The following is a 26,916-nucleotide window of genomic DNA, read 5'->3' on the forward strand; positions in this document are numbered from 1 at the left end:
GCTTCTGCCCTGCGCTGATTGGGGCTCGCGGCGTTCCAAAGGGGCGGGCTCACGGGGGGATTTAAACTGCAGCTGGCCGCAAGGTTCGGAAAGGCTCTCGTTCTGCTGAGATAGCCTGGTGCCACGTGGTGAGGTCGCTCCGGGTAAGTGGCAGCCCCCCGCCAGGGTGGAAGGGGGCTCCCTGTCTCCGCCTGTTAGTTGCGGGGTCCGCCCTAGCTCGAGGCTTTGGTGGTCACTTTGCACCCGGTCTGGCAAAGTTTGCTCAGGCTCTGTTTCCCCATGATTCTCCGGGCGGCCAGATGGCGGGGAGGGGGCAGACAAATCCCCCCTGGTGCTGCTGGGAGTAAGCTGCTGCAGCAGCTGACGGGGAAGCTGTGTCACTCATGGCCGCGGCGCTGATTCTGTCCCGCGGCTGCCGGTCGCTGGTGCGTGGCGGCCTGCGGCCTCGCAGATGGAGACCTGCCCCGCTCCGCTTGGTGGTGAGTAGGGTGGGGATGTGTGTTTTTTGTTTGGTGGGGATTCCCCCTGCCATGCTGCGCATGACTCTGACGGCATCCCTCTCTGAGATGCATGGGCCGTAAGCACGTTCTTTGCCCTTCCCCAAGTCCGCGTCCCTTGTTCGGAGAGCAGGGATCGGGCCGTTTAACCCGTCCTCCCAGCCGTAATCCGCGCCCGCAGACAGGGGCTCTCGACGTGGGTGGGGATACGGGCCACACTGGGACATGACGTGTCTGCCACTTCGTACTGGGCGGGGGGTGCTGTCTCCTCCAACCGCTGCGTCTTAAATACCCAGACCCTGCCAGTGGTTAAACGGTCTGGTGAAGGAAACCTGGGGAACTCAATGTCCTGACCCACTATCTAGCCTTGGCCCTCATGCCCAGTTCTCTAGCCTGTGGCTTGCACTGACTGACCGTGGAAACTGGTCACCATATGATGCAGCATGTCTGCGTCTGTAGCTGCAAGAAACTCACCATGTCCTGCCTTTCATTTCAGGAAGCTGGTCAATAGGATGTCATCTCTGCAGTGCATTATTTGTAGATGAAAGGGCAGTTTTCCCCATCTAAACGAAAGAGGTGGTGGCAAAAAATAGCAGACAATATAATGACTTTGGCTGTCAATAGGTCTAATGCTTCCAGCTAACCTAGAGCAGGTGCTATTAAATAGGCCCCCCAAAACAGTGCTATCATCTGGGGCTCCATCCTGTGGGCTGAGAACACATTTTCCTACTTTACAGTCAAGCCACACTTCCTCTTATGAAAAGCATAACTTATGCAATCGTGTAATCTCAGTGGTTGTGCAAAAAGAAATCTGAGAAATCAGTGACAGTACTTCATAGTATTTAGCTGGTTCCTTTGTAATACTTATCAATAACTCTAATATTCTAGCCATGTCTTCTTTGGTATGACTAGCCAATCCCCTTTGGAATCTGGGGCGCAGGAGTCTTAAGCTCCTTCCAGAATATAGACATGGGTCTTTCAGTACTGACCCAGAAGGCTAGCATGATCAAGTACTACTTTTAAGTGTGGCTTAAAACCAATTCTGGGGTGAGGGGGGGTAGAGATGTACATTTTTACCAGCTGACTCAAACATGATTCCCCCTGAACAGAACACATCGTATCTTTGTATCCTAGACATTACCACTTACCCACTGGGGTTGCTATGGGAACCACAGCTCACCATGTTTATTATTGTGTAGGTCTTGTAGAATTTTTAAAGTTCAACCATGGAGCACTGACATCACTTTCTGCATTTAATTCCCTTTTAAAGGGGAAAAATCACAAGTGAATAATCATAGGACCTTGAGAGGTCATCTAGTCCAGTCCCCTGCACTCATGGCAGGATTAAGTATTATCTAGACCGATCCTGACAGGTGTTTGTCCAACCTGATCTTAATCTCCAATGATGGATATTCCACAACCTCCCTGGATTATAATAGTGGATTACATATAGTAGGCTCACTGACTACACCTGGAGATGATGGCTGTTAGCTTTTCTGGGAAATTTGATGGGCTAAATTGATTTGATCCTGATTTGAACAAGAGTTATGTGTCAATGGCATTCCTTCCTCTGGTCCAGGCTGAATCAGTTTCTGGCTATTTGGGCAAGAACGCTGAATGAGATGGAAAATATGTGGTCACTAGAGAACTTGAGCATTTTTTTGGAAGAGTCCGGGCCCTGACCAAATTCAATCATAGGTACTGAAAATCCCAGATTCCCCCTCAAAACTCAGTGACTTTAGTTAAGTTTCACATCTTATCACAGTGTCTTAAGTGTTAACTGTTTAACTATATTAATGAGTGCTCAGGTGAAAGACATTACAGGGTATGTCTATACTACCTGCCAAATTGGCGGGCAGCGATCGATCCAGCAGGGGTCGATTTATCGTGTCTAGACTAGACGCGATAAATCAACACCCCCCCCCAAGTGCTCTCCTGTACTCCACCACTGCGAGAGGCGCAGGCCGAGTCAATGGGGGAGCGGCAGCAGTCGACTCGCCACAGTGAAGACACTGCTGTGAGTGATGCTCAGATGAAAGGCATTAGGGTTTGAATATGTAAATGTCTTTCTGGAGTTCCATGCCTCAGTGTGTTCCCATTCTAGTGAGGCAAGAATGTTCCACAATATGCAGTTATGAAGCAGGGTTTTTTTTTTGTTTTTTTTTTTCAAACTTAGGGCTTGGCTACACTTGCAAGTTACAGCACAATAAAGGAGCCCCAGGTGCATTAGCTCACTACCCGTCCACACTGGCAAGGCACATAGAGCGCTCTGACTCTGCGGCTACAGCGCTGCTGGTACTCCACTTTGGCAAGTGGCATAACTTTGCTGCTCCACCGCGGGAGCACTGCGGTGCCAGTGTGAACGAGGTGTTGCATTACTGCGCTCTGATCAGCCTCTGGAAATGTCCCATAATCCCCTTAAGTCAAGTGGCCACTCTTGTCCTTGTTTTTGAAACACTGCAGGAACACAGATATGCCCTTTGAAAGCTCTGTTTCTGACAGCCGGCTGCTTATCTGCTTCAAGAGAAAGCAAGCCATTAGTGTGTGTGTGTGTGAGAGAGAGAGGGGCGGCTGGGGGGGGTCTGCTGCTGTCTGAACTTACAAGACAGCATGCAGACATGCTCTCAGCTCCCCAAAAACCCACTCTCCCCCCACATACACACAACACACTCCCTGTCACATTCCACCCCCCGTCCCCCACAGTTGACAAGCACGTTGCAGTCACTTGCATGATGGGATAGCTGCCCATAGTGCATCGCTCCCAGTGCTGCTGCAAGTGCCACAAATGTGGCCATGCCAGTGTGCTTGAAGGTGTCAGTGTGGACAGACTGCAGCGCTTTCCCTACTGCGCTCTCCGAAGGCTGGTTTAACTCAAAGCGCTCTACATCTGCAAGTGTAGCCATGCCCTTAGATGGCTTAACTGTAGAGTCCTGTGCAGATACAAAATTTGTATCTGCATCTGACCCACAAACATGGTCCATGAATAGATATCTGCAGATTTGCAGGGCTCTACCTTAACTTCAGTTTAAGGGTGCCGGTGCTTTCAACCTCAAGGAGGATAAATCAGTTATCTGACTTAAGTGCAGTGCTGTCATCCTCTCTCATTGCTGAACAGAATGCTATCAACAGTTCCATAAACGTTCAGCTCTGTTTGTGGAGGGGGAAAAAGGCTGAAGAGACTCCACAAAACTTCTGCTGAAAAGGGCCCGCCAAAGAGTTTTTTGCAAGGGTAATTAGCATAGTGACTGTGACACGCCAGTACAAGTTTTTCTTGCTGGTTACTTTTTTTGCACAAGCAGAAAATGCCAATTTCTACCATGTAGATGCTCACTGTGTACTCAGTTTTTTGTCCTAGAGACAGCATCTGATGCTGGCACACTTTGGCATCTAAATATTTGGAAATAAATGCAATCCCACGAAGTATTTGTAAAGCTTATTTTTATTGCAGGGGGGAAAAGCTAGAAATTCCTGGTTAAGTCTCTTATCTGAAATGGTTTTCATTTTTTGGGTCAGATCCTCTTAATACTGCACCAGAGTTCACTCTTTATACAGAAGAGGTATTTATTGGGTGGGTTGAAATGAGATCATTTTGAATATACTGTTCTGAAATCTAACTACTGAGAAAGTGCTGATTATCCCCATGGGAGGGCAGAGGTGAATAAAGTTTCTTTAAAAGACTAAAGATTCTCTTCTTCCTCCTCCCCTAACACCACAAAACTTGGTCAAGCATAAACTCAAGGCTGATGTCACATGGTATCATCTGGCTATACACTGACTTCTTGCTAAGTAGCATGATGAGATCAGTCAGTCTCTGCAGACTGTTTTTGAGTAACTGAGGGCAGGCCTTACCATGAGGCAAACTGAGTGCCAGACTGTGGGAGGGCGCCACTAGGACCCAGAGTGTAGAAAATTGTCTGCTGCTGGTGCATTTGTATTCTCTCTGCTCTAGATGCACAAAGATGGTGGAGTGCTGTGCTGGAGGAAGGAGGGCACAAGAGACATAACTGGCAGGCAGGAGAAAAGGAGAGTGCTAATAACAGAAAGCAGCAGGAGCTGCAGGGAGAGAGAAGAGGAGGAGCCTCTTATGTACCTTTGTAGCACCCCCAGGAGCTTGGACTGATTAACACCAGCTTCTCGGGGAACTTCCTGTTTCCTGCTGCTTCCCTGATCCCACTTGAGAACAGGCAGCCAACTGAAGTATAGGAGCCAGTTAGGCCCTTAAGACGCTGATATTTTCCCTCACTCGGGCCCTGCTACCAGCCTGCTTATTTGTCCCCTTCAACTGAGTGTTGAGAGCCACTATAGCTGGCACGGAACAGCAGTCATGAGTGAAAGAAGAAAACACCCCTCTGGGGTAGCATTCAGAAAAAGGCCGCTTTTCTAACTAAGCAGGAAGGAGCTCTCCTGAGATACATAAACACAAATGTTCACGGTGAGCCTTCTGGCCCCAGTGAGGATGTGAGTGGTGAGGAGATGCCTGATCTTCCAGTTAGTCAGAGTGCAGGTGACAGGAGCTACTGCAGCATCCATGTCAAATGGATGTAACCATGCACATTCCTGAAGAAAAGTGTAGATCAGAGAAGAGTGTTGTGGAGTCACAAGAAACAGCTGCTGCTGAGTTCAGTTCCTTAACTCTAGATGATCCAGGACTGTGGACACACTTGAGCAGTAGCCTGAGGGACTTCCATGTACTGCATGGGCCACAGCAAGTGAAAAACTTCATGTTCCCCAAAGACAATGAAAATAGAAGTTTCCATCCAACACATCACTGGCATAAAATACCCAATGGTGACAAAGTGGAGAGGCCATGGCTTATGTACTCTAAAACCCAGAATGCTGCATACTGTTGTTGCAAACTCTTCAAGTCTAATGTTCCAGCCATATTGGGTTCTACAGGAACAAAGGACTGGAAAAATCTGGCTAGGAATCTGGAATGCCTTGAGAAGGCAGCAAATCACCAGAGAGCATTCCATAGGTGGAAAGAGCTTGAGATGAGACTAAGGTTAAAGGCCACCATAGATGATCAGCATCAAGAGAAGATTGCATCAGAGTCTCTTTACTGGCAAACTGTTCTGAAAAGGCTCATTGCCATTGTGAGACTGCTTGCTACCCAAAACCTAGCACTGCGTGGCACTTCAGATCATCTGTATGTGCCAAACAGTGGAAACTTCCTTAAAATTGTGGAGCTGTTGGCTGAGTTTGAAGCTGTACTCCAGCAGCATCCAAGAAGAGTCACCACACAAAAAATGTACACACACCACTACCTTGGAAAAACCATTCAAAATGAGATCATACAGTTACTGGCAACAAAAGTCAAACAGAAGATTGTGGCAGATCTGAAGTCAGCAAGATAGTACTCTGTTATTCTGGACTGCATACCTGACATCAGCTATATGGAACAAATGGCTTTAATGGTGTGTTTTGTAATAACAACAGAACCTAGTGAAAATGTCCCTGCAATGGTGACTGTCGGAGAACATTTTCTAGAATTTATTGACATTGATGATACTGCAGGAGCTGGTATGACAAACGTGCTTCTTAAAAAGCTGGAAGATATGGGAATTGCGATAGCTGCCATGAGAGGTCAGAGCTACAATAATGGTGCCAACGTGAGAGGAAAGAACAGAGGAGTGCAGACACGGATCTGACAGTTTAAACCCTTGAGGTGTTTTTTTTGGGGGGAGGGGCTGTTTTTTTTTTGTTTGTTTGTTTTTTGTCCCATGAAGTTCTCCTTCATTGAACTTGGTGGTCACTGGTGCAGCATCAGCTTCTAGTGAGGCTGCTGAATTTTTTAATGTAATGCAAAGCATCTATGTATTTTTGTCTGCATCAATTCATCAATGGCAAATTTTGAAGCAACATGTGGGAACATCCTGTCTGACGCTGAAACCACTGAGTGCCACACGATGGGAAAGTCGAGTGGAGGCGATAAAGCCTATCAAACACCAAATTGGGAAGATAGATGGTGCCATAGTTGCCATTATGGAGGATAATGCTGTGACCAGAACGGTTCATGAGAGAACAGTGGCAGAGGGAAACGGAATCACCAGAAACATACATAGACTTAGTGTTGTGGCATGACACACTGTTCGAAATAAATGTTCGAAGCAAGAGACTCCAAGGTGTTGACCGTGATATATCGGGAGCAATGGAACAACTGAACAAAGCAAAGACATGACTACAGTCTTAGTGGTCAGATGCGGGATTTCAAAATGCTCTGAAGAGGGCACAGAAGTTGGCAGAGGAACTTCACACTGAAGCTATTTTCCCACCCATTCAAGAATAAATCACCGAAGAAGACGACACTTTGATTACAAGGCATGGGATAATCCCATAAGAGACCCCAAACAACAATTCAAAGTTGAATTCTTTAACCAGGTGCTAAATTGTGCAATACAGTCAGTTGAACATTTCATGCAGCTCAAGAAACACTGCAGTATATTTGGGATGGTTGTATGATATTCCAAAATGCCTCACTATACCTGAAGAAGACCTACACCAGCAATGCAGAGACAGTGACACATGATGACATGTGTGATATTGATGCAAGTGATTTAGTTGATGAACTGAAAGCCCTTTCAAGATACATTTCAGCAGGATCAACTCCAAAGGCTCTTCTGGAATATGTGCACAAATAAGATGCCTTCCTCTTGCCAAATGCTTTTGTTGCTCTGCGCTATTCTATTCTAACACTTCCTGTAACAGTTGCCAGTGGAGAATGCAGCTTCTCAAAGCTGAAGTTAACAGATCTGTGCTCCACAATGACATAGGAGAGGCTGGTCAGCCTTGCAACCATATCAGTAGAGTATGAGCTGGCCCAGAGTGGACCTTCAGGAAGCAGTTCAAATCTTTGCAACCAAGAAGGCATAGAAAGAACTACTTTGATTATTCAAACAGATAAAAATGCCAGTGTTTACTATGCAGTCAAGAAAAGTTACATTTGCTGTTCAGGCATTTGAAAGTTAAGTGTTAAGATTTTTGAACAAGGTATTTTAAGTTCTCCTTTATTGGGGTAGGTAGCAGAGCAGTACCATGAGAGGAGTAGAACAGGAAGAGGGCAAAGTGAGACCTTTCACAGTTTTGACCCAAGCGAGGGGACATGGGGCGTCATTTGAGCTCCCTGCCTCAGGTGCCAAAATGTTGTGGGCCAGCCCTGTCCGTGACTCCACAGATAGTTTTATTATGTTTTGAAATTCTAGAAGGCTGAGTGGTCAAGAATGACTAAGAAATAGTTATTTGCTACTAACTGTCCCTGAATGTTTCTTGTTCCTTAACTCTCTTGCAAGCAGTGGAAAGGAAATCCGCTCCTAAGTACAGGTGTTCTAGTATTTTGCAGGAGTACAAGAACGGGCTAGAGTTGGTGTAGTGTAAATGGTAACACAGTATTTGCTATCTAGGTGCTGTCTTGCATTTAAACTTGCAATATGTTATGTTCCTTGTCTAATTCTCAAAAATACAACTTTGGAAAGAGTACCCAATGCAGAATAAACAGAATACTATGAAAGAATACTTCAGATTAAAATTACAACTCAAGCTATACTTCCAGTACAGTATATTTACATATTGTAATGGAATTGCTGTCTCTTTACAAAAAGGTATAGATTTAAAGCTTTTTTTTTAAAAAAAAAAAACAAGCAAGATGCATGATCTTGCTAGAATAAGTTGGCTTTAAATTGATAACTGCTCAAAATCAATTGCATACATTCTTTCTGCTGAAATAATTTGAATTATGCTTTCATAGTATTGGTCTCCAATGTTGTCACTGCTTTTTTGTTTAAGAATTCATTTAATCTGCTTCCATTCAGCTGCACTCTCCTGTCATGTGATCTCTGGACTGACACAGCAAGAACTCCCAGGACTTGACTATTTTGCTGTGTTGCAGTTTCGAAGGAGGGTGGAGCTCTAGTGTTAAACTTTAAAGAGGAAGTCAGTTTATCTGAACTGCTTTACCAGCTTGGCTGTATCTGGCTTAAGGCTCTAGACACTGAACTACTTCTCTTTCCTCTTAGAGTTTTCAACAACTTCATTCTGATAAGAAAATGCCTGTCCTTGAAAGACTTTTTCAGCACATTGATGAACACCAGGATCTCTATGTTCAGGTAAGAATTCTTCCACACAGCTATTAAACTAGTTAGTTCTACTGTAATACAAGACAAATAAATTTGTATGAAATTGAAAAGCATCTCAACAGGTGAGACTGATTAAAGGTCAGCTTGGTGATTTGTATCCTTTGGTTCTATTGGTTTCCCAGTGATTTAAGTGGCATGTAACTTATGGTTGGAGAGACTATAAACAGCATAATTTTAAATATAATTGTATACTACCCTATTATAGTAAAATGTCTAAACTTCTAGTGAACAAGTAGGAGAACTTTATACTAAAACCAATCATTTTCAAAGTGCGTCATAAATTGCAACTGAATTTCACAACAGACCTACAAGGTAAATGCTTTTACAGTGGGGAAAATGTTCAACTTGCCATGAACAAGGCCTAGAGGGAGTTGGTGTCAGAGCCAGGATTAGGATTTAGTAGTTCCTAGATTCCAGTCCTGTGCTGCTGACCGTCTTTCTCTTACTTCAGTAAATATGGAGAAACTAGAAATATCGCTGCATTACCAAACATCCCATTAGCTAATGCCTTTGACATGTGTCTGATCACTCTGGGAATATCTGGACAGTACAAAACAGGCTGCTGCATGCTAGATCTTCACATGTTACTAAATGAGGATTGTATTGCAATTCTCTTATCTAAAACTCTGGAGAGACTTAACTACAATATAGTGCTTAAATGTTGTATAGCTCTTGTGTCTATAAGAATATAGGAGTAATCAGCACAGGTGCCCAAGATTGTATTCCTGGGCCCTCTGGTGGTAAGGCGAAGGACTAATATCTTTCAGAAAACTATAGCTGGCACTAGATGTTGAAACAAAGCACCACTGGTAGAAAGACCTTGTATAGACTTGAGGTACGGCATGTTTTTGCTGTAGTGCATTTACAACCTAGTACTAAGTCAGGAAAGAGTTAACACTTTCCTCCTCTTGCTACTGTATGTGATTGGGGGGTGGGGTGTTCCTCAAAAGCCAGCTCTAAAGGAAGCTTTTCCAATTATAGCAGCCATCGTATATTACTAACCCTCTTAAAACAGAGAAGGCCAGAGTCAGCAAAGGGTTAATATCGGGGTTTTTTTTTGCCCATTAAGTAATGTATTTCTAAAGTGTCTTTCATCAGCTACTCTGAACAATCTGGATTGCACACGAATGCTGTAAAACCACTCAAACCTTTTTCCCCTATAAATAGCGGCTGGCCCAATGGGTGGCAATCCAGAGTGTGTCGGCATGGCCCGAGAAGAGGGATGAAATCAAACGAATGATGGAAGTTGCTGCCAAGGACATCGAGCGGCTGGGTGGCACAACTCAACTGATGAATATTGGCACCCAAAAGGTATGAAGAGATGCTCACCTAGTTGCTACCCCATTACTAGAAAATAATTCTCAAGCAGAATACTTGCATCCTGCATGCCAGTTAGATTCCTGACAAAGCAACTAACTATAGGCTGCAGCCTATATGTGGGTGACCAGCAGTTGCCCAAATGGAGACATATGAGCCTGCTCCCTACTCCCCAGTCTGAAGCCTCTTGTTGACACTAACTTGCTCAGCTGCTGAGAACTAGTCCACTTCAGATCCCAGACCTGATCCCTGAATTAGGTATGGTGGGAATCTGTGCTACAACTTTAAATGTTCTGTGAGCTGGGATTTTCTCTGAAGCACCGTAGTAACAAGAGTCTGGGATATATTGGGAACAACTGAATGTGAAGAGTCGCAGTACAAGCAATATGTTACAACATGTGTGACCACAAACAACTTAAATCCAGGCCAGCAGATCTTAAATGTTGGCTTTCATACATACTGCTGCTTCCATGAGTGACTAGAAGATGCTATTCTGATAGGTTCTCTCACTAACTGGATCTTCTAGGTTTAAAATCTTGTTCCTCTTCCCTCAGAACCTTTAATTTAGAATATGCTACATCTAGTCCAGGCAGGGCTGGATGCAGCTAAAGCAACACTGACCATATTTCTCATATTAAACTGGTAAACTGCAGTTACCAGGAAAACGGCACAGCCGAGTGTGTGCATATTTTCCCTTATACTTACAATGCACATGACTTCCTTGGTAAAAGTTAAAAGTACTTTGTCCTGTAACTAAATTATGCCTAGGTTTTTGGAACTGCACAGACCATTCCAACATAACTGTGGCTACTTTAGTCATGCATAGTCCCTTATAAATTGCTCTTCCTCATACATAGTCTAAAGAATGATCCTTGCCCTATTTTCTTTTTATCTAGATTAAAATCTAGTTCCTTAATCTTAAAGGGAATTTAAAGCTTGTTCCAGGTAGTGAGGTGACTAATCAAAAGTTAAATATTTGTAAATGTTTACATTTGTAAATGGCCTTCCAAACATAAAGATCCCTGAAAGAACATGATGCTATAAATTTATTTCTCTAAATAGCACCATCCCTAGCCTCATTATGCTTATTACACATAAGCAGTACCAAAAATGACTGAAGGAATAGGATTTGGCTTCAGAGGTCTCCTGTTGCTTAATTCCAGCCAAATGAAGGATATGGTGAAGCTGCACTGAAAGTGAAGCATCCGTCCTGAATTTCTTGACGTGATGCAAAGCAATTATTTTAAACTTCTGGCCCCACAAAAAACCTGCTCACCTGAGGAGTTTACTGAGTGTTAAATTGACTGTTGGAATTTCATCCAGTGAATATAAAACTTCAGGCTGCTGTATTCAGTTCTCCACTGAAGTGCATTTGAACATGTATTTTAAGACCGCCTCAAAAGTGTTGGTTTCGTATAAATATTTAATCTCCTTATTTGATGTGGTACAGTAAACACATGGCATGTTGCCTAACGCTTCAACAAATATCTTACTGTGTTTTTAGGCTCGGCCTCTACTACATGTGCAGCCATGGTTTTGTAACTGGTTTGTGATGCAGTTTACCTGGCTAAACTGGTCCTATTTTGAATTGTAGCCACGTGATCGTTTTGATAGTATTAACTTCACTGTCCACTGTAGCTTAGACCATGTCAGTGTTTTGCTACTTCCACGTGGCTTGTAAAATCATTGATTCTCTCTCACCTGCACAGTGCTGGAGTGCTTAGTTTGTCAAAAACTTGTGGGGAAAGAGTCAGTCAAAACTACTCAAAGCATACGTTGTTTTTAACAAAACCGAGTGTGCATGCATTGGTATTTAATTACTCTACAGAGCCAAATTAAGGATCTAAAAACTGTGCTTCTAAGTACTTTATCCTCTCCTCTATTAAAATGCATCCTATGCTAAAATTCCTCTTATTTCTAGCTCCCTGATGGATCAGAGATCCCACTACCTCCAATTATTCTCGGCAAACTTGGCTCAGATCCACAAAAGAAAACTGTGTGTGTTTATGGGCATCTGGATGTCCAACCTGCAGCCCTGGACGATGGCTGGGACAGTGAACCCTTCACCTTGGTAGAAAGAGATGGTAAGATGGGAAGAGTCCAGCAAGTGTTCTCTTAAACTGGGACGATCCCTCCTGTGGGGAGGAGTGGAGAATGGAAGAGCTTGCAGCACTAATTTTCAAACCTTCCTCTAAAAGTGTTAAGAACAAAATGGTAAACAAGCCCTGCCCTTGAAGTAAGGGGGAAAATGTGAACCCTCAAATTTCCAAGTTCGACATATTTTCTTCCCTCTCGGACAGTCCAAGTAGTGTTCATACCCACAGTGAAATGGCGGTGTTGAATTTGCCATCGGTTTCCATGGTAACTCACTGGTCATAAGCAGGTGTTCGCTAGGGCTGAATTCTTGTGCTGTCAAAACTAGCGGGCCAGAGCAAGGCAAGTAGCTCTGCATCACCTCTTGACCCTGGGATTCTGGGCTGCAGCAGGCACAAAAACCACTTCTGGCAGAACTTAAACAGTCCCCTATGCCATGGTTACAGCACCTTCCCTGGGCTGCCCTGTGCCTTGCAGAACAAGCCAGAATGGCTATTCTGGCATCTGCTTCGGCTTAGCTAGGTGGGGTTTGGCCACTGCACTAGGTGGCATCACGGAAGACTGCAAGCTGTCTTGCACAAAACCTGTGCCCAGGGGAATTTTTCCCCCTGGACAGACTGGCATCAAAGGGCTATAGGGATGAGGGCCACACTCCTCTTTGTGAGCAGGAGTAGTTGCAAGATCTCACCCACAGCCACCAATAGTAAAGCATGCTGAAAATACTTTCTCCCTCTCTCCTGATTCTTTAACGCCCGCCCTGCTACGGTGGTCCCTCCCCATGTTCCAGCAGATCACAAGCTATTTTTATGGTCCTGAGATTCAAAGGCTGTATGACAAAATCTATTGGAAAGATAGGCTACATTAGTTTAAATTGATCTTGATGCATATGCATCAAAGTTAACAATCAGTGCCTTGCAAACAGGCTACTTAAGCCTCTTATCGCTTTTTGATAATCACTTGGTGTTAGCCAGCTTCATGTGCTGGAGTAACTTGGACTTGATCGTGTATAGTAAGTCTGTCTAAATCATTGCTGGTAGTTAGAGCAAAGGGCTGCGTGCAGTGTGTCCTTGTTTTTGGCCCCACTGTGCCACTGAAGCAGCACAAAGGGGGTAGTAAAGCGGTGCATAACAAGGGCTGATGGTTCCTCTAGTGTAATGAAACCTGAGGCTTGCTGGAATTGGTTCTGCCCTGCCCTGCCTTGCCTTGCCAGTGCTGGCACGTAGGGGGCATAGCCAGAGCTCTGCTGCAATCGGGCAGTCCTCCCAGTGTAACGTGTCTAGGAGTCCTGAGACTGCTCTGTTCTGGTTCCTGAACCAGCCCAGGCTGGCCTTAGGTTTGTAAGGATGGAAGATGCATAAAGGCAGCATATAGACACCTTTACTCTTAGCTCTTCTGCTGAGCACATCTTGGTTAGACTCCAGGACTGAGCTCATAGTGCTTAAAGAGGTGCCTATTCATTTAAAACCTCTTGGCTCGAGTGAACTATATTAACCTTCAAAAAAAGAAAAGGAGGACTTGTGGCACCTTAGAGACTAACCAATTTATTAGAGCATAAGCTTTCGTGAGCTACAGCTCACTTCCTCAGATGCATATCGTGGAAACTGCAGCAGGCTTTATATATACACAGAGAATATGAAACAATACCTATTCCCACCCCACTGTCCTGCTGGTAATAGCTTATCTAAAGTGATCAACAGGTGGGCCATTTCCAGCACAAATCCAGGTTTTCTCACCCTCCACCCCCCCACACAAATTCACTCTCCTGCTGGTGATGTCACTTTGGATGGGCTATCACCAGCAGGAGAGTGAATTTGTGTGGGGGGGTGGAGGGTGAGAACCTGGATTTGTGCTGGAAATCACTTTAGATAAGCTATTACCAGCAGGACAGTGGGGTGGGAATAGGTATTGTTTCATATTCTCTGTGTATATATAAAGCCTGCTGCAGTTTCCACGATATGCATCTGAGGAAGTGAGCTGTAGCTCACGAAAGCTTATGCTCTAATAAATTGGTTAGTCTCTAAGGTGCCACAAGTCCTCCTTTTCTTTTTGCGAATACAGACTAACATGGCTGTTACTCTGAAACCTATATTAACCTTCAAGTCTTCTAAATATTTCAATGAAGCAAAAACAGTGTAAAACTTTGCCTTTTGACTATTACCTATGTTTAGAGGAAGTATGTGGTGTCTCTTCAGAAATGTGTTAGGCTAAAGTATCATTTTAATAAAATAGCACAGGGGTGGGCAAACTTTTTGGCCCAAAGGCCACATCAGGGTTGCGAAACAGTATGGAGGGCTGGGTAGGGAAGGCTGTGCCTCCCCAAACAGCCTGGCCTCTTCCCCCCTGGGACCCTCGACCCATTCAACCCCTCCCTGCCCCCTGTCCCCTGACTGCCCCTCAGGACCTTCTGCCTCTTATCCAACCCCTCACTCCCCACCGTCCCTTACTGTGCCGCTCAGAGCAGCAGGATAAGCTTATTAGAAAGCCTGGGAGGTGGGCGGGTGCAAGTTGTGCTGGCCACTCGGTGGCATAGCTACAGGGGAGGTGGGACAGCAGGGGCCGGGGGCTAGCATCCCTGGCTGGGAGCTCAGGGGCCAGACAGGATGGTCCCACAGGCCATAGTTTGCCCACCTCTGCCCAAAAGGTTCCTTTCCATTTTTTCCCAATGCCAGTTGTCAGCCTTTCTGTTGAAAGTGCTAAATCAACAATTCTCCTCACAACCTCAGCCGAGCCTTGATGAACCTTGGACTCCGCTGAAGCCAGCAGCCTCATCCTTTACGTTCTGGTGTGGGATGGGGCATGCAACTACCCATCTGGGTACAGCAGGAGGGACAGGAGAGTGAGTGCTTCTCAAGGGCCCGTCCACAGCAACCGAACTATACTCCCCACTTACAATCTTATTAGTGGCCCAATCTTGATATAAACCAGTTTGGCTCTGTCTATTACATGAGACCAAACGCTGTTTTAGCTCCATTTCTGACCTGTGCCACAGCCCTGGCCCGTCTCCTATCACCTACATGGGCTCTAGACCCCCTTGTTCTTACACCTGCTCATGCCCAGGCTTCTGCTTGCTCCATCTTTCAAACTGGTTCTTTCACCACACTTTCTTTGGAGGGAAGTCTGCAACCGCTGCCCTGCCAGTAAGGAATGCATCTTTCACAGCGGCTAAGACAGAGGTGGGCAAACTTTTTGGCCCAAGGGCCACATCAGCATTGCAAAACTGTATGGAGGGCTGGGTAGGGAAGGCTGTGCCTCCCCAAAGACAGACAGACACACACACACACACACACACACACACACACACACACACACACACACACACACACACACACACACACACACACACACCCTCAGAACCCCCAACCCATCCAATGCTCCTTGTCCCCTGACTACACTGACCCCTATTCACACTCCTACCCTCAAAGAGCTTCCCCCCCCCCCAGGACTCCCACACCTATCCAAACCCCCCTGACTGCCCCTTTGCCCCATCCAACCACTCCCTGCCCCCCAGGACCCTTTGTCCCTTATCCAACCCCCCCCTTTACCATGCTGCTCAGAGCAGCAAAGCCCTGCCGCCTGGCCAGAGCCAGCCGCACTGCCCGGCAGGAGCAGGCCAGAGTGCTGGCGTTGCGTCGCGCTGAGGCTGCAGGGGAGGGGAGACGGCAGGGGAGAGTCCAGGGGGCTAGCATCCCCAGCCAGGAGCTCAGGGGCTGGGCAGGACAGTCTTGGGGGCCGCAGTTTGCCCACCTCTGAAATAGCACCAAATGCTTGATGATTAGACTTCTAAATGTACAAGGCTGAGACTTCAAATGCAGTCTAGCTGTAGTTGCTCTTGCTGTCAGTCTGTGTTCAATCGATACAATCATATCAGAGATTGGAAGTTGAACTATGTAGGAAAGCACTAATTATAAAGTATATTTCTGGACTATACCATTAAAGTTTTGCTAGCAAAATAAATTTATACACCTAGTATATTCTATTCCTTGGTATGAAGGTGAACCTGGTCTACAAAATGCCTCTTTAAACACCAAATGATTTTAAAAAGCAGTACCCTGCAGAATACCCATATTTCTGAATATATATGTTTGTGGGGGAGGGGAACGAATTCTATGCGAAGTTACAGATTTTTAAGCTCAGAAGGGATCATTAAATTATCTATTTTGACCTCCTGTATATCACAGGCCATTGGATTTCTCTCTGTTACTAGGCCCTGTGTTGAACTCAATAACTTGTTAGACTAAAGCATATCTTCCAGAAAGGCATCCAGTCTTGATTTAATGACTTCAAGGAGAATCCACCCCTTCTCTTGGTAGCTTGTTCCAGTTGTTAATTATTCTCACTATTTTAAAAACATGCCTTAATTCTCATTTGAATTGGTCTTGGCAGCTTCCAGCCACCAGCTCTTATGTCTTTCTCTAGTAGCTCAGAGTCCTTTAGTACCTGGGATTTAGAATACTTTCCTGGTAGTACTAGTTTCACTGTCTGACGGTCCGTACTTGGCTGTGGAGGAAATAGCAAGGACTTGGCCCTAAAGTCAATTTAGAGCTCTTGTGACTTGATCACTTAAATGTTCTCCAACCATGCTTTTTTCTGCTGCATTTTCATGAAAATGAGTTTTCGATCTTGTAAAGATTTTTTTTTTTTTTTTCCAGTGGAAAACTTCAGTGTCTGTCAAACCTGATGTTAGGCCACAACTCTGAGCCTAAAGCGTCAAGTGACGCTGGCAGAATCTGAGGCAAAGCTGAAGACACATTAGTGCTAAGAATGTCTGATGTGAGCAGCATATTGCTAGCATATTAAGGCTTGCCTGTGTGGGTTAAAGTATATCTGGGATGAGCTGTATGCATAAGACTTCATACAGATGTTCTTCTCCCTGTATCTGGCTACCGTAGGAAAACTGTACGGGCGAGGGTCAACAGATGACAAAGGTCCAGTGCTTGCCTGGCTGAATGCCCTAGAAGCTTATCAACAAACTAAACAGGTATTGTACCTAGAGTATATTCTGCTAAACTCAGCTTGTTAGTATAAGGCAGTTCAAAGGTTATCCTAGCCACAGATTAGTCAAAAGTCTAGTGAATGATACAGTAATTGTGTGGTATCAGTCTAAGATTAAATTAGTACTGTCATTTTGTGTAGGTGGACATTCTATTCTAATTGCTCAATTTAGCTCTAGCATAACTAGTTCATTGACAGGTCAGCTTTGTGTCTTTCTGAGCAGCAATTAGGACACTTGTTAGTCTTACTCCCTCAGTGTTTCTTATTAGCCAAACATGGAATGAGACAAATGGGGGGGAAAAAAAAATGCTGAAACCTCTTGCAGGAGAATCAGTCAAGCCTAGCCAGGTCCACTAAGGACTTTTTGTCAAAAGCTGCTCTGCTCTGATTTTTAACAAAGTTTGACTCTGAGGAGTAAAACTGACACTGCAATTTGAGGCTGGGAGAGGCAGATGAGTTGAGATTGCCTCTGAATTTGCAACTCTGCCAAGTTTAGGAAGATCATCTAACTTGAAATAGGAATATGATCAGAAATGTAGTTCAACTTGCCTATTGAAAATCACTACTGAGCCTCAACAAGCTCTCTATTATAGTAGCACAATAAAGCTGACACTCTGAGAAGTGACACGTCTGTTTTTTCTTTTTAGTAAAGTTCACTGCATGTTCCTTACATGCAATCATCATCATCCTTCTTTAAATAACACTTTTTGGTACCAGCTGCCTCTGTTTTCAAAGGAATTATGAGTAGATTGAACTGTTCTCCTCTCTGTAGTAGGCAGTCTCTATGGGCTTCTCTTATGCTAATAGCATCTGCCTAGGAGATCTGGGGTCTGATGTCTTTGGCAGACTCTATCCCTCTGCCTCCATTTCTCCACCTGTAGTAATGTGGATGACTGACTAAACTATTTATTTAAAATAGTACATACAACTAGAGGTGTGTATATATACAACTACTCTTGTTGAAAGCTAATTTAATGCCAAAATCCTCTTCCTAATTCTAACACAATGAATTACACAAAATGTAACTAAGATCATGGATGAGGAAGATCTCTCCAAGTACTGCCAAGATGGGATATGTTTCTGTGGGAAAGAATGGTAAGCATAACTGCTGAAAAAGCAACTAGCTCTTAAAACAAGCACAAAAGGGACCACAGAAGTTGCAAGGGGGACAGAGGTGCCTGAATACAACAGTTAGGCACCACTGGCATTACCAACCCCTGCTTGGTTACCTACAGAGTCAAGCAGCAGCTAAAGTCCCAAGACACAAGTTTCCACCAACAAATTCACGAAGGTACCTACATTTCAGCACCTGGGCTGGGCCAGTGCTGCCCAAGACCTGATACTGCCCAGCAGCTCATGTGTCTGATACCCAAGCTCTGATAAGGATCACAGATTAGGCTGTCTGTCTTGTCTTTGGGACTTGATCCAGTGGGTACTCTCTGAGCACACCACAACCAGACAAAAGGAGAAGGGGGTGCCCTTATCCCTCAGGACAGGGGTAGGAGCACTTCTCTGGGCTGTGTGAGACCCAGGGCTCAGATTCCACCTGAGGTGGATCAGGGACTTGAACCTCCCACATTCCAGAAGACCTCCTATCCACTGGACTATGGGGGAATTGTGGGGCAGGCATCTCATTCTCTTCTGTTGGAACTTGTTCCACTGTAAAATAAACACAAACTGGTCCAGCGAATAAGTGACTCTGTAGTGGTCAGGACTCTCGCCTGGGAGGTGGGAGACCTGAGTTCAAATCCCTGCTCCACATCAGGCAAAGTGAGGATTCAAACCCAGATCTCCCATATCCTGGATAAATACTCAACCACTGGGGGCTGCTGGTATCCCCACCACTACCCCTTTGAAAAAGGACTGACCTGGTTTATGCATCTCTCTCCAGGAGTGAATCCTGAGTAGAGGGAAGCACATACCTCAGACCTAGTGCCATGGGCCTAACTCCCTTTGAGGAGCAGGGCTTCGGCCACACCTCTCTACTCAGCAGTTCCTACTGGCTAGCTTATTTGGCTTTCTGCGCAGCATTCATGAATCCCCTTTGGCACATACCTCTCCCTATGCATCCTGTGGGCAGCCTGGATTTCTGTTTCAGGGTTGTGAATTCCACTAAGCAGGAGGGAGCTGCAATGCTTAAGTCCCCCTTGTGAATCCCTCCCTAACAGTGAAAATATTCTTCAAATAGAACATAGCAAGTCTGGCCTGTCGTCTTGGGAACTGTGTACTCTGAGCTTTTGCTGATAATAAGGACTTTGCATCAGTAGAACTGCAAGCACTCCCTAAAGTTACACTAGTGTTTGTGTCATGGAACTAGAATGCCTGTATTCTATACTTTAATCGCAAGCACACCTAACAAATATGCATGAAGTGGTATCTGAGCAATGTTGAATGTCTCCATGCTTGTTTCACTCCAAAGGAAATCCCAGTGAACATCAAGTTCTGTCTGGAAGGCATGGAGGAGTCTGGCTCTGAAGGCCTAGATGAACTGATTTTTGCTCAAAAAGACACTTTCTTCAAAGATGTGGACTATGTTTGCATCTCTGACAACTACTGGCTAGGCAAGAAGAAGCCCTGTATTACATATGGCCTCAGGGGAATCTGCTACTTTTTCATAGAGGTAAAGTCCTGAAGAGTAAACCCTTCATTTCTGTATTTTAAACTCCTGTTGCTCACAAACTGAATCTCATCTCCTTTTTGTTTTAAAGAGCTGTTATTTTTAATTCTTGGCATTAATATCCATTGCTGATCTACACTTTTTTTTATTTTTAAGATGAGCACTTATGTCTTCCAGTATGATAGAACTAGCTCTATTCCTGTATGCCCCAAGCATAGCACCCTCACCCCCCCCCCCAACTCCCCATGAACAACTGTCATACTTTGGGAGGAGGGTGTACCTCTAAAACTGTTGTACAGGATATTTTGTTGACATTAGCAATGATTCAAACATCTCTAGTGCCAAGTTGTAGCATGGATCTTTTAATCTAGGCAACTGACGTCCTGTAAGTGAGCTAAGATATATAGGTTGAACAACATGGCAGATGTTTTTGTAAGTACTGTAGACTTATGCCATTGAATCAGATTGTAAGGCCTTTGGAGTAGGAAATGTCCTGTGCTACACTTGTACAATTTCTGGCACAATATGGCCCCAGTTCTGATGGAGGCCTCTTGCTGCTATCAGGCTCAAATAATAAACTGTCTCTCTGCTCCAGATGCTTGCAGTATAGCACTGTTACCTCTGTGTGTTTGCTGACCTTTACTTGGGGTATAGGCCATTGAGGGGCTATTAAAAACACTGACGAAACTAATGTCTGATTACAAGCTTGTTTGCGTCAAACCAGGTGGAATGCAGTGACAAAGACCTTCACTCTGGAGTTTATGGCGGCTCAGTACATGAGGCCATGACCGATCTCATTGCTCTGATGGGTAAGAGAAACATATTTGCCTTTTATGCTACAGCATCAATGTTGCCCAGTCCATGCTTGAGTAACTGTCCTACATATAATGCATAGTAAAGAAGCTCTTCCGTTATAGTTAAAACTATTAATTTACACTGTAAAAGGCTCCAATATAAAATTTACTAGGCACTATTTGACTGACTTTAAAATTAGCCAACCCCACTGAAATGGTGGCTTTCCAGGAGAGACAGGCAGGAGAAACTGCAGGCAAAATGCCCTGGTCGCTGAAATACCCATCTGAGGAAGGAGGAGTTGTGTTGATGATTTTTCCATCAAGGGTTTTTAGGGAAAGCTGAGGAAGATGTTGACTTATGGTCCTGGAGCTCACACTTGTCCATAAATGGCTGCTTCCCTGCCAGCCATCTTATAAAATGTAATGTACAACTCTGTGTTTGAAATCAGGTTCTTCCATGGAGTCTGACAAAGAGGTTTATAATTCAAGGAAATGCAGGTCTTGAATATACCTATTGAATGAGTCACTTCACAACTAGAGCTGACCTGAATTGACAAGTATCCCTTAATTGGGTTGTACGCCAGTTGTAGCTACCCTATTTATGGTATATAGAGAAGGCTTTCAGTGGGTTAACTAGTCCTCAGGAGTAGCCTCTAACCTGTGTCTCTAGAACTGCATTTCTTCCTTTCTGTCTCCTGACAAAGGAAGCCTTTAAAGAAAGCAAGATTTCAAATGACATGGGTTGCAATTTTTAACAGTAACTTGGAAGCAACACTCTCTGAAGAGTGGTACTTAAGTCTGGTTTCAGACACTGATCTTACAGGATTTTCTTTTGCAGGCTCTCTGCTGGATAAAAGGGGGGAAATCCTCATTCCTGGCATTAATGAAGCAGTGGTGCCAGTCACTGATGAGGAGCTGGAGTTGTATCAGAAGATTGACTTTGACCTGAAGGAATATGCAAAAGATGTGGGAGCAACAAAACTACTGCATGACACAAAGGTACAGTGCCTTTCTTTCTTTTTTCTGTTCCCACCTCAAATTCCTCTTTCTGCTGTACAAATTCAAGGTATTCTAGACTGAAACATTCACTGCATCTGTGAGGGACACTTACAGCTGCCTCAATAGATGAATTTGGCACTGAATTAGTTTTTTTTCCATAGGCAGAATATCTTGACTTCAGCACAAAGCTCCTGCTGCTACATGCTAGTGTGCACTGCATTTGTAGTGAACTAGGAAAAACTGGCTTCTGGCTTTGCTATAAAACCTATCCCAAAGGGTAGATAGCATGTATCTCCCATGGAAGTCTCTTCCTGTTGTTGTATAAAATTGTTACCTACAGTAATATACTATCATCATAGTACAAACACATATCAGACTTTTCTAGTGTATGGCTTACACTAGTTTTCAAGATGACCTGAAACACCTCAGTCTTGATGTACCTTACGTTAAGGTAATATTCAGAGTCTCCCTAAGAAGAGCACTGATCTTGGCTAACTAGGTTAGTCTAGGTTCCTAAGTGTCGTTCCTTTACACATTCTTAGATTTAATGTCTCCTAGCAGCAGTTTCACTTCCCCAAATCTCCTGTGTGAGAGAGCCAATGAGAAGGCAATCTGCATCCTTACTCCATTGAGCCTGGATAGAGGTGGAAGGGTGTTGTAGATAAAATAATCACTCTTAAAAGGTGAATAAATATCCTATTTCTCTACCTATTAAATGTAGAGGAAACACTACTATCTCAGATGCAACTAATAAATGTTGGTGCTCTTCTAGTGCTGATTACTGTTGGCATGACTGCATAATCTGACGAAGTCCCATAGCTAGTTCTTAACATGTCACCAGACTCTCAAACTTTAGACACAAGCTTGCTAAGTCTGAACTTCCCATGCATAACCACTCCAAAACAACACAGAATTCCTCTGCATGCTGTTCACATGTAGTAAGGTACAAGCGTATTACAGGTCTGCAAGCTGAACGTACACACAGTTTCCTATGCCTATTCATCTCTGATCCTAAAAGGCAGAACATTGCTTTCTCAGCCTTGTATAATCCTTTCCCACAAATTTTGCACTCTGCACCCCCTCCGCCACCTCCCCAAAAAAAATACTGGTCCGTCAAATACTGACTTCCCAGGCTGACCCTATGCTTCACTGGCCGTTCTACACATCACCAACTGTTTCCAGATTAGATATGAAGGAAGAATCAAATCGGTTGGCAAAGCTTTTCCTACTATCTGAGCACCTTAGCCAGTCAGAAATCCTAGGTAAATGCAATTTCAAGATGAATTTTTGATTAAGTGGCAGTCCACTTAATGTTGCGCATCGTATGGAACTTATTGAGAAGAGCTGTTGCCCCACCACTGGGCAAACGTCTCCTTTCAAGACTGCTTTTATCAGTCCTAAACTGAATTTTCAGGGTAGGAATTAACTGACGATCTCTTTCAGAGAGGACTAATTCAGATACTGTATACGGACATCTTGTGCAAATTGCCGCTTCAGTTGCGATCTATGCTTGAACCAGACCGACATGGTTTAATGCAGGTTGTCTTGCCCACCTTGGGTAACTACTTTTGGTCTTGAAATTATGGCTATAAGTAACTTTAATAATTTTTCCATTCTTCTGCAGAAAGATATCCTAATGCACAGGTGGAGATACCCATCCTTATCTCTCCACGGAATTGAAGGAGCCTTCTCTGCATCAGGAGCCAAGACTGTGATTCCAAGGAAAGTAACTGGCAAATTCTCAATCAGGCTAGTGCCAGACATGGCTCCAGCAGATGTTGCCAACCAGGTAGGTATAAGTTGGGAATGGCTGAATCTTTGCTTTCTTAAAAAAATTCCCACTTCCACCCTTGTACACAGGTGGAACCATGTTAAAACCCTGCAACCACAGCAGCAGTTCTGTCTTCTCTGCTGTCCTTTACCTCCAAGACCTTTTATTTGGATCCAGCAGATGTAGGATGCATCTTAGCTCTGACATGACCATAAACTGAAGTTTTTGATATGGTGTTGGTGTCTTAATCCAGCTGTGATAAATAGTTCATAACTTAACAATAAATACCTAACTCCAGCGTGCATTATGCACTACTTGAAAGCATCACTTGCATAAATCTGATACCTAGTGGGTTGACATCCACTGAAGGTGAATAACTTCTGGAGTTGGCTTAGTGAGCTTTCACTTTAAGGTTGGATCTTACAGGGGGTGGCAACTTTCAGGGTCAGACTTTCAATAGCTCAGCATCCAGAAACCCCCACGGAGAACCACCAAGCAAGTGGGGCTTTTCTGAAGGTCTGGCCATCCTATGGAGAAGCTCCTTGAGGTAGGGGTTGTCTCTGTGCAGTACCTAGCCCTGTGTAGGGTTCCAAGCTGATTTGGGGCTTCTGCATGTTACTATAATTCTAACGGCAATCTAGCCGACTCTTAAACTAGCTAATACTTTTTGTTCTGGAAGTTGGCCTCTTGCTAGTCTAGATTTGTGACCTGTTAATTGACTCTTTGTAATTCTAGCACTGCTCGCAAGGTGCTTCCAATATCCAGGAAGACACTGTCCCTGCTCGGCGTTTGTGTTACAATAACAGCCTCCAGGCAGACCTTTCCTGCTACATTAGCTTCACTTACAACCTGTCTATCTAGTAAGACAACCCAACAGGAACTTTGTATGACACTTCTGAATGTGTTAATCCTAGACTTCTAATTGCTCAATCCTTTGGTACCAAAGGTTCAGGATTACCTCACCAAGAAATTTGCTGAGCTGCAAAGTCCCAATAAGTTCAAAGTACACATGGGCCATGGTGGAAAACCTTGGGTGTCAGACTTCAATCATCCCCACTATATGGCTGGCAGAAGAGCAATGAGGACAGGTCAGTAGAATTAAAACTTGGGAATTTAAGTCTAGCCCGTTCTGACACATCAAATGTTGATCTCGCTAGTACCAGCACTAAATGGTGATATCAATGTAGCAGCAAGATGTCAGGATTGTACACACAGTATGGCTGGTAAGCATGGAGCTATGCAGGTGTAATACCAAGATGTACATGGTCATATTTGGTCAATACTAGGATGAAAAGCCAAGGGGCTGCAGCAAGTAGTGGTTCAATAGGAAGTGTTTTACCTTAGCATCATACTAAAACCAGTCCATTACTCTGGCTTAATGTTTTTGTGCATTAAGCTCTAGAAGTTGGAATCAGGAAGCCAGTTCTACCTTTGGTTGCACCCATATAGGTCCTCCTGATAGCAGCAAACATTTGCCACCAGTGGGTCAAATCTGCCCTTCCGAGTTCTTTGGGATCCCTAAAGATGGCAGGTGATCTAGTAAGGAAGCATGCTGGGGAAGATGCACTAACTCAGGAAAACTGACACAAACTATTTTTTAGTTTTTGGAGTTGAGCCAGACTTGACGAGAGAGGGAGGAAGCATTCCTGTCACTCTCACCTTCCAAGAGGCAACAGGCAAAAACGTAATGCTGCTTCCTGTTGGAGCTGCAGATGATGGTGCCCATTCTCAAAATGAGAAACTGAACAGGTAAGGGACACTGTGGTGTCTGGACAAACTGGGTGAAATTTTTTGACCAAAAAGGCAAATTTAGCAACAGCCAAAGCACTTCAATTTTTCACTTTGTTTTCCTTCAATTTTATTTTAAAACAAATATTAAATGCCCCCAAATCAAAATGGTTTTGGGTTGAATAAAACATTTCATTGGTTTGGTCAAGTGTAGTTTTGGAACTGCAACCATACCAAAAAAAGCAGCTATTTGCACAGCTCTGCTTGTTACTGTACAAGTCTTGAAATGCACCAGTACCTACCTGTGGCGCTGGTTGCGATCTCTCTCTTCTCTCAAAGATTTTTTTGTTCCTTCTGTAGAGGAGCTGTGGCTAGCTATGTACCTCTGTATACTAAATGCTCACTGCATACAGTCGCTTGCAATTCTACAGTCTTGCTAGCTTCCTCTTCACATAACTTCTCTCACACTGTTGATCTGGCAGCTCTTGATGCAGGCAGAATGATGTCCGTGGGCACTCACAAGAGACCAGACCAGATCAGACTAATGCACAGAACTCTTCTCCCCAGGTATAACTACATCCAGGGAGTGAAGCTGCTTGGCGCATACCTATATGAGGTATCACAACTAAGGGACTGAGCTAAGGAGGTGAAAATCCCAAATATGAAATCATTTTGTGGTTCTGGAAATCCTGCTGACGAGCGAGCTTAGACTACCGAATACCTACAGCTTTACTTCTCTCTCCCCCCGCCCCCCCTCCATTTTTCACCCACCAACACTCAAACTCCTGCAGCGGAAAAGCATCAGGCCCCCACTCTAGAAGTCTTGGAACACCCAGTAGCAAAATACTCTTCCAGTGCACACTCCACGTCTTCTGTAGCTGAAGAAATGGAATGAAGAGACCCTTTCTAAGGACTGTCTCCAAAATCTGACAAGTGGTTCTGAATCACTTCACACCTGCCCTTTCTGCTTCTTTGAATCAAGCCTATAGCTTGTCATAGGCATTCTTTCTCCTGGCTTGTTTAAAACTGAAGTGAGAACTAACAACTCTCCTCCAACTTAATTCAACTAGCTAATCCACTAAAAGAACTCAACATCTTGACCATCAGCAGTTACTGAAGGAGGTTAATCTAGACTCCATGGTAAGTCCTGGAAGCACTCCATGACAGACTACAAAGGGTATACTGGAATTTCTGCAAGCTGTAATGGGGCCATCTCTGCTGCCACGCTGACGAGGAGAGGGGTGGGATTGCTAATTTGTTGTATGTAGCTCTTGCTGCTCATGCTTGTTGCATCAAGGTCTGCAGACAAATCTGGATATAAAGCATGCAATGAAACTGGCATTTTTCTAAAGCTGGCTTTGTTCTTGTGTAAATTTTGCTAAATTAAAAAAAAAAAGATGGCTCTATCACTTGGCTGTTGTGTTTCTTTCAAATACTTTATCTGAGACTGTAAAGGTCTATTCTGGCCCATGAACACCAGCCCACCCCCATAAAGGCCATGAAAGAACTAAGTGGCTTTTTTGGTGCGAGAATATCCTGCTTAGAAGGAAAAGCAGGGAGGAGGGAGGGCAGCACTGAGTGCTATGGGCAATCATATCTGTTGCACGACACCTTGGCAGCCCTGGGGAAGCTACTGTAGATGTGAGCATGATTATAAACCATCTAAGAGTGAAATGAAGTATTAAATCTTACCTGCTTGCTGTGGAAATGCTCATAATGAACTTCTGGTTGACCATATAGGATTCATTAATAGGTGGAAGGCTTTCCTTTATAGCCTACCTCTAGTTCTGGAAGTGTGTGTGTCTTTTTTTTAAATACTGACTTTGCATGCAATGGTTCAATTTCTAGGTGTGCTTATTCCTGAACCATGCAAAAACATTCCAGATAAAATGCAGTTCCATCTCTCAACGCTCCACTCCCCTTGCCTTGACACTTCTTAATCTTCTGGACGATGGACAGAGTTAACTACCTCTGTAAT

General features: G+C 44.3%; 1 protein-coding gene across 2 annotated transcripts; it reads left to right on the plus strand.

Annotated features, from left to right (window-relative positions):
- CNDP2 (carnosine dipeptidase 2) lies at nt 1–26,344 on the plus strand. 2 transcript variants are annotated; one of them, XM_073331770.1, is made up of 12 exons: nt 1–143; nt 8,507–8,596; nt 9,794–9,937; nt 11,865–12,027; nt 16,927–17,015; nt 19,449–19,649; nt 20,371–20,455; nt 21,279–21,439; nt 23,064–23,228; nt 24,157–24,298; nt 24,812–24,959; nt 25,506–26,344. In XM_073331770.1, the coding sequence occupies exons 2-12, from the start codon at nt 8,537–8,539 to the stop codon at nt 25,573–25,575; spliced, it is 1,428 nt and encodes a 475-aa protein (XP_073187871.1). In that variant the 5' UTR covers nt 1–143; nt 8,507–8,536; the 3' UTR covers nt 25,576–26,344. The 2 variants fall into 2 exon arrangements, with proteins under 2 accessions (XP_073187871.1, XP_073187870.1); XM_073331769.1 differs by lacking the exon at nt 1–143 and adding an exon at nt 213–479.
- Nucleotides 26,345–26,916: the final 572 nt, after the last annotated feature.

Source organism: Lepidochelys kempii, chromosome 2, assembly GCF_965140265.1.
Source record: "Lepidochelys kempii isolate rLepKem1 chromosome 2, rLepKem1.hap2, whole genome shotgun sequence".
Lineage (NCBI taxonomy): Eukaryota > Metazoa > Chordata > Testudines > Cheloniidae > Lepidochelys > Lepidochelys kempii.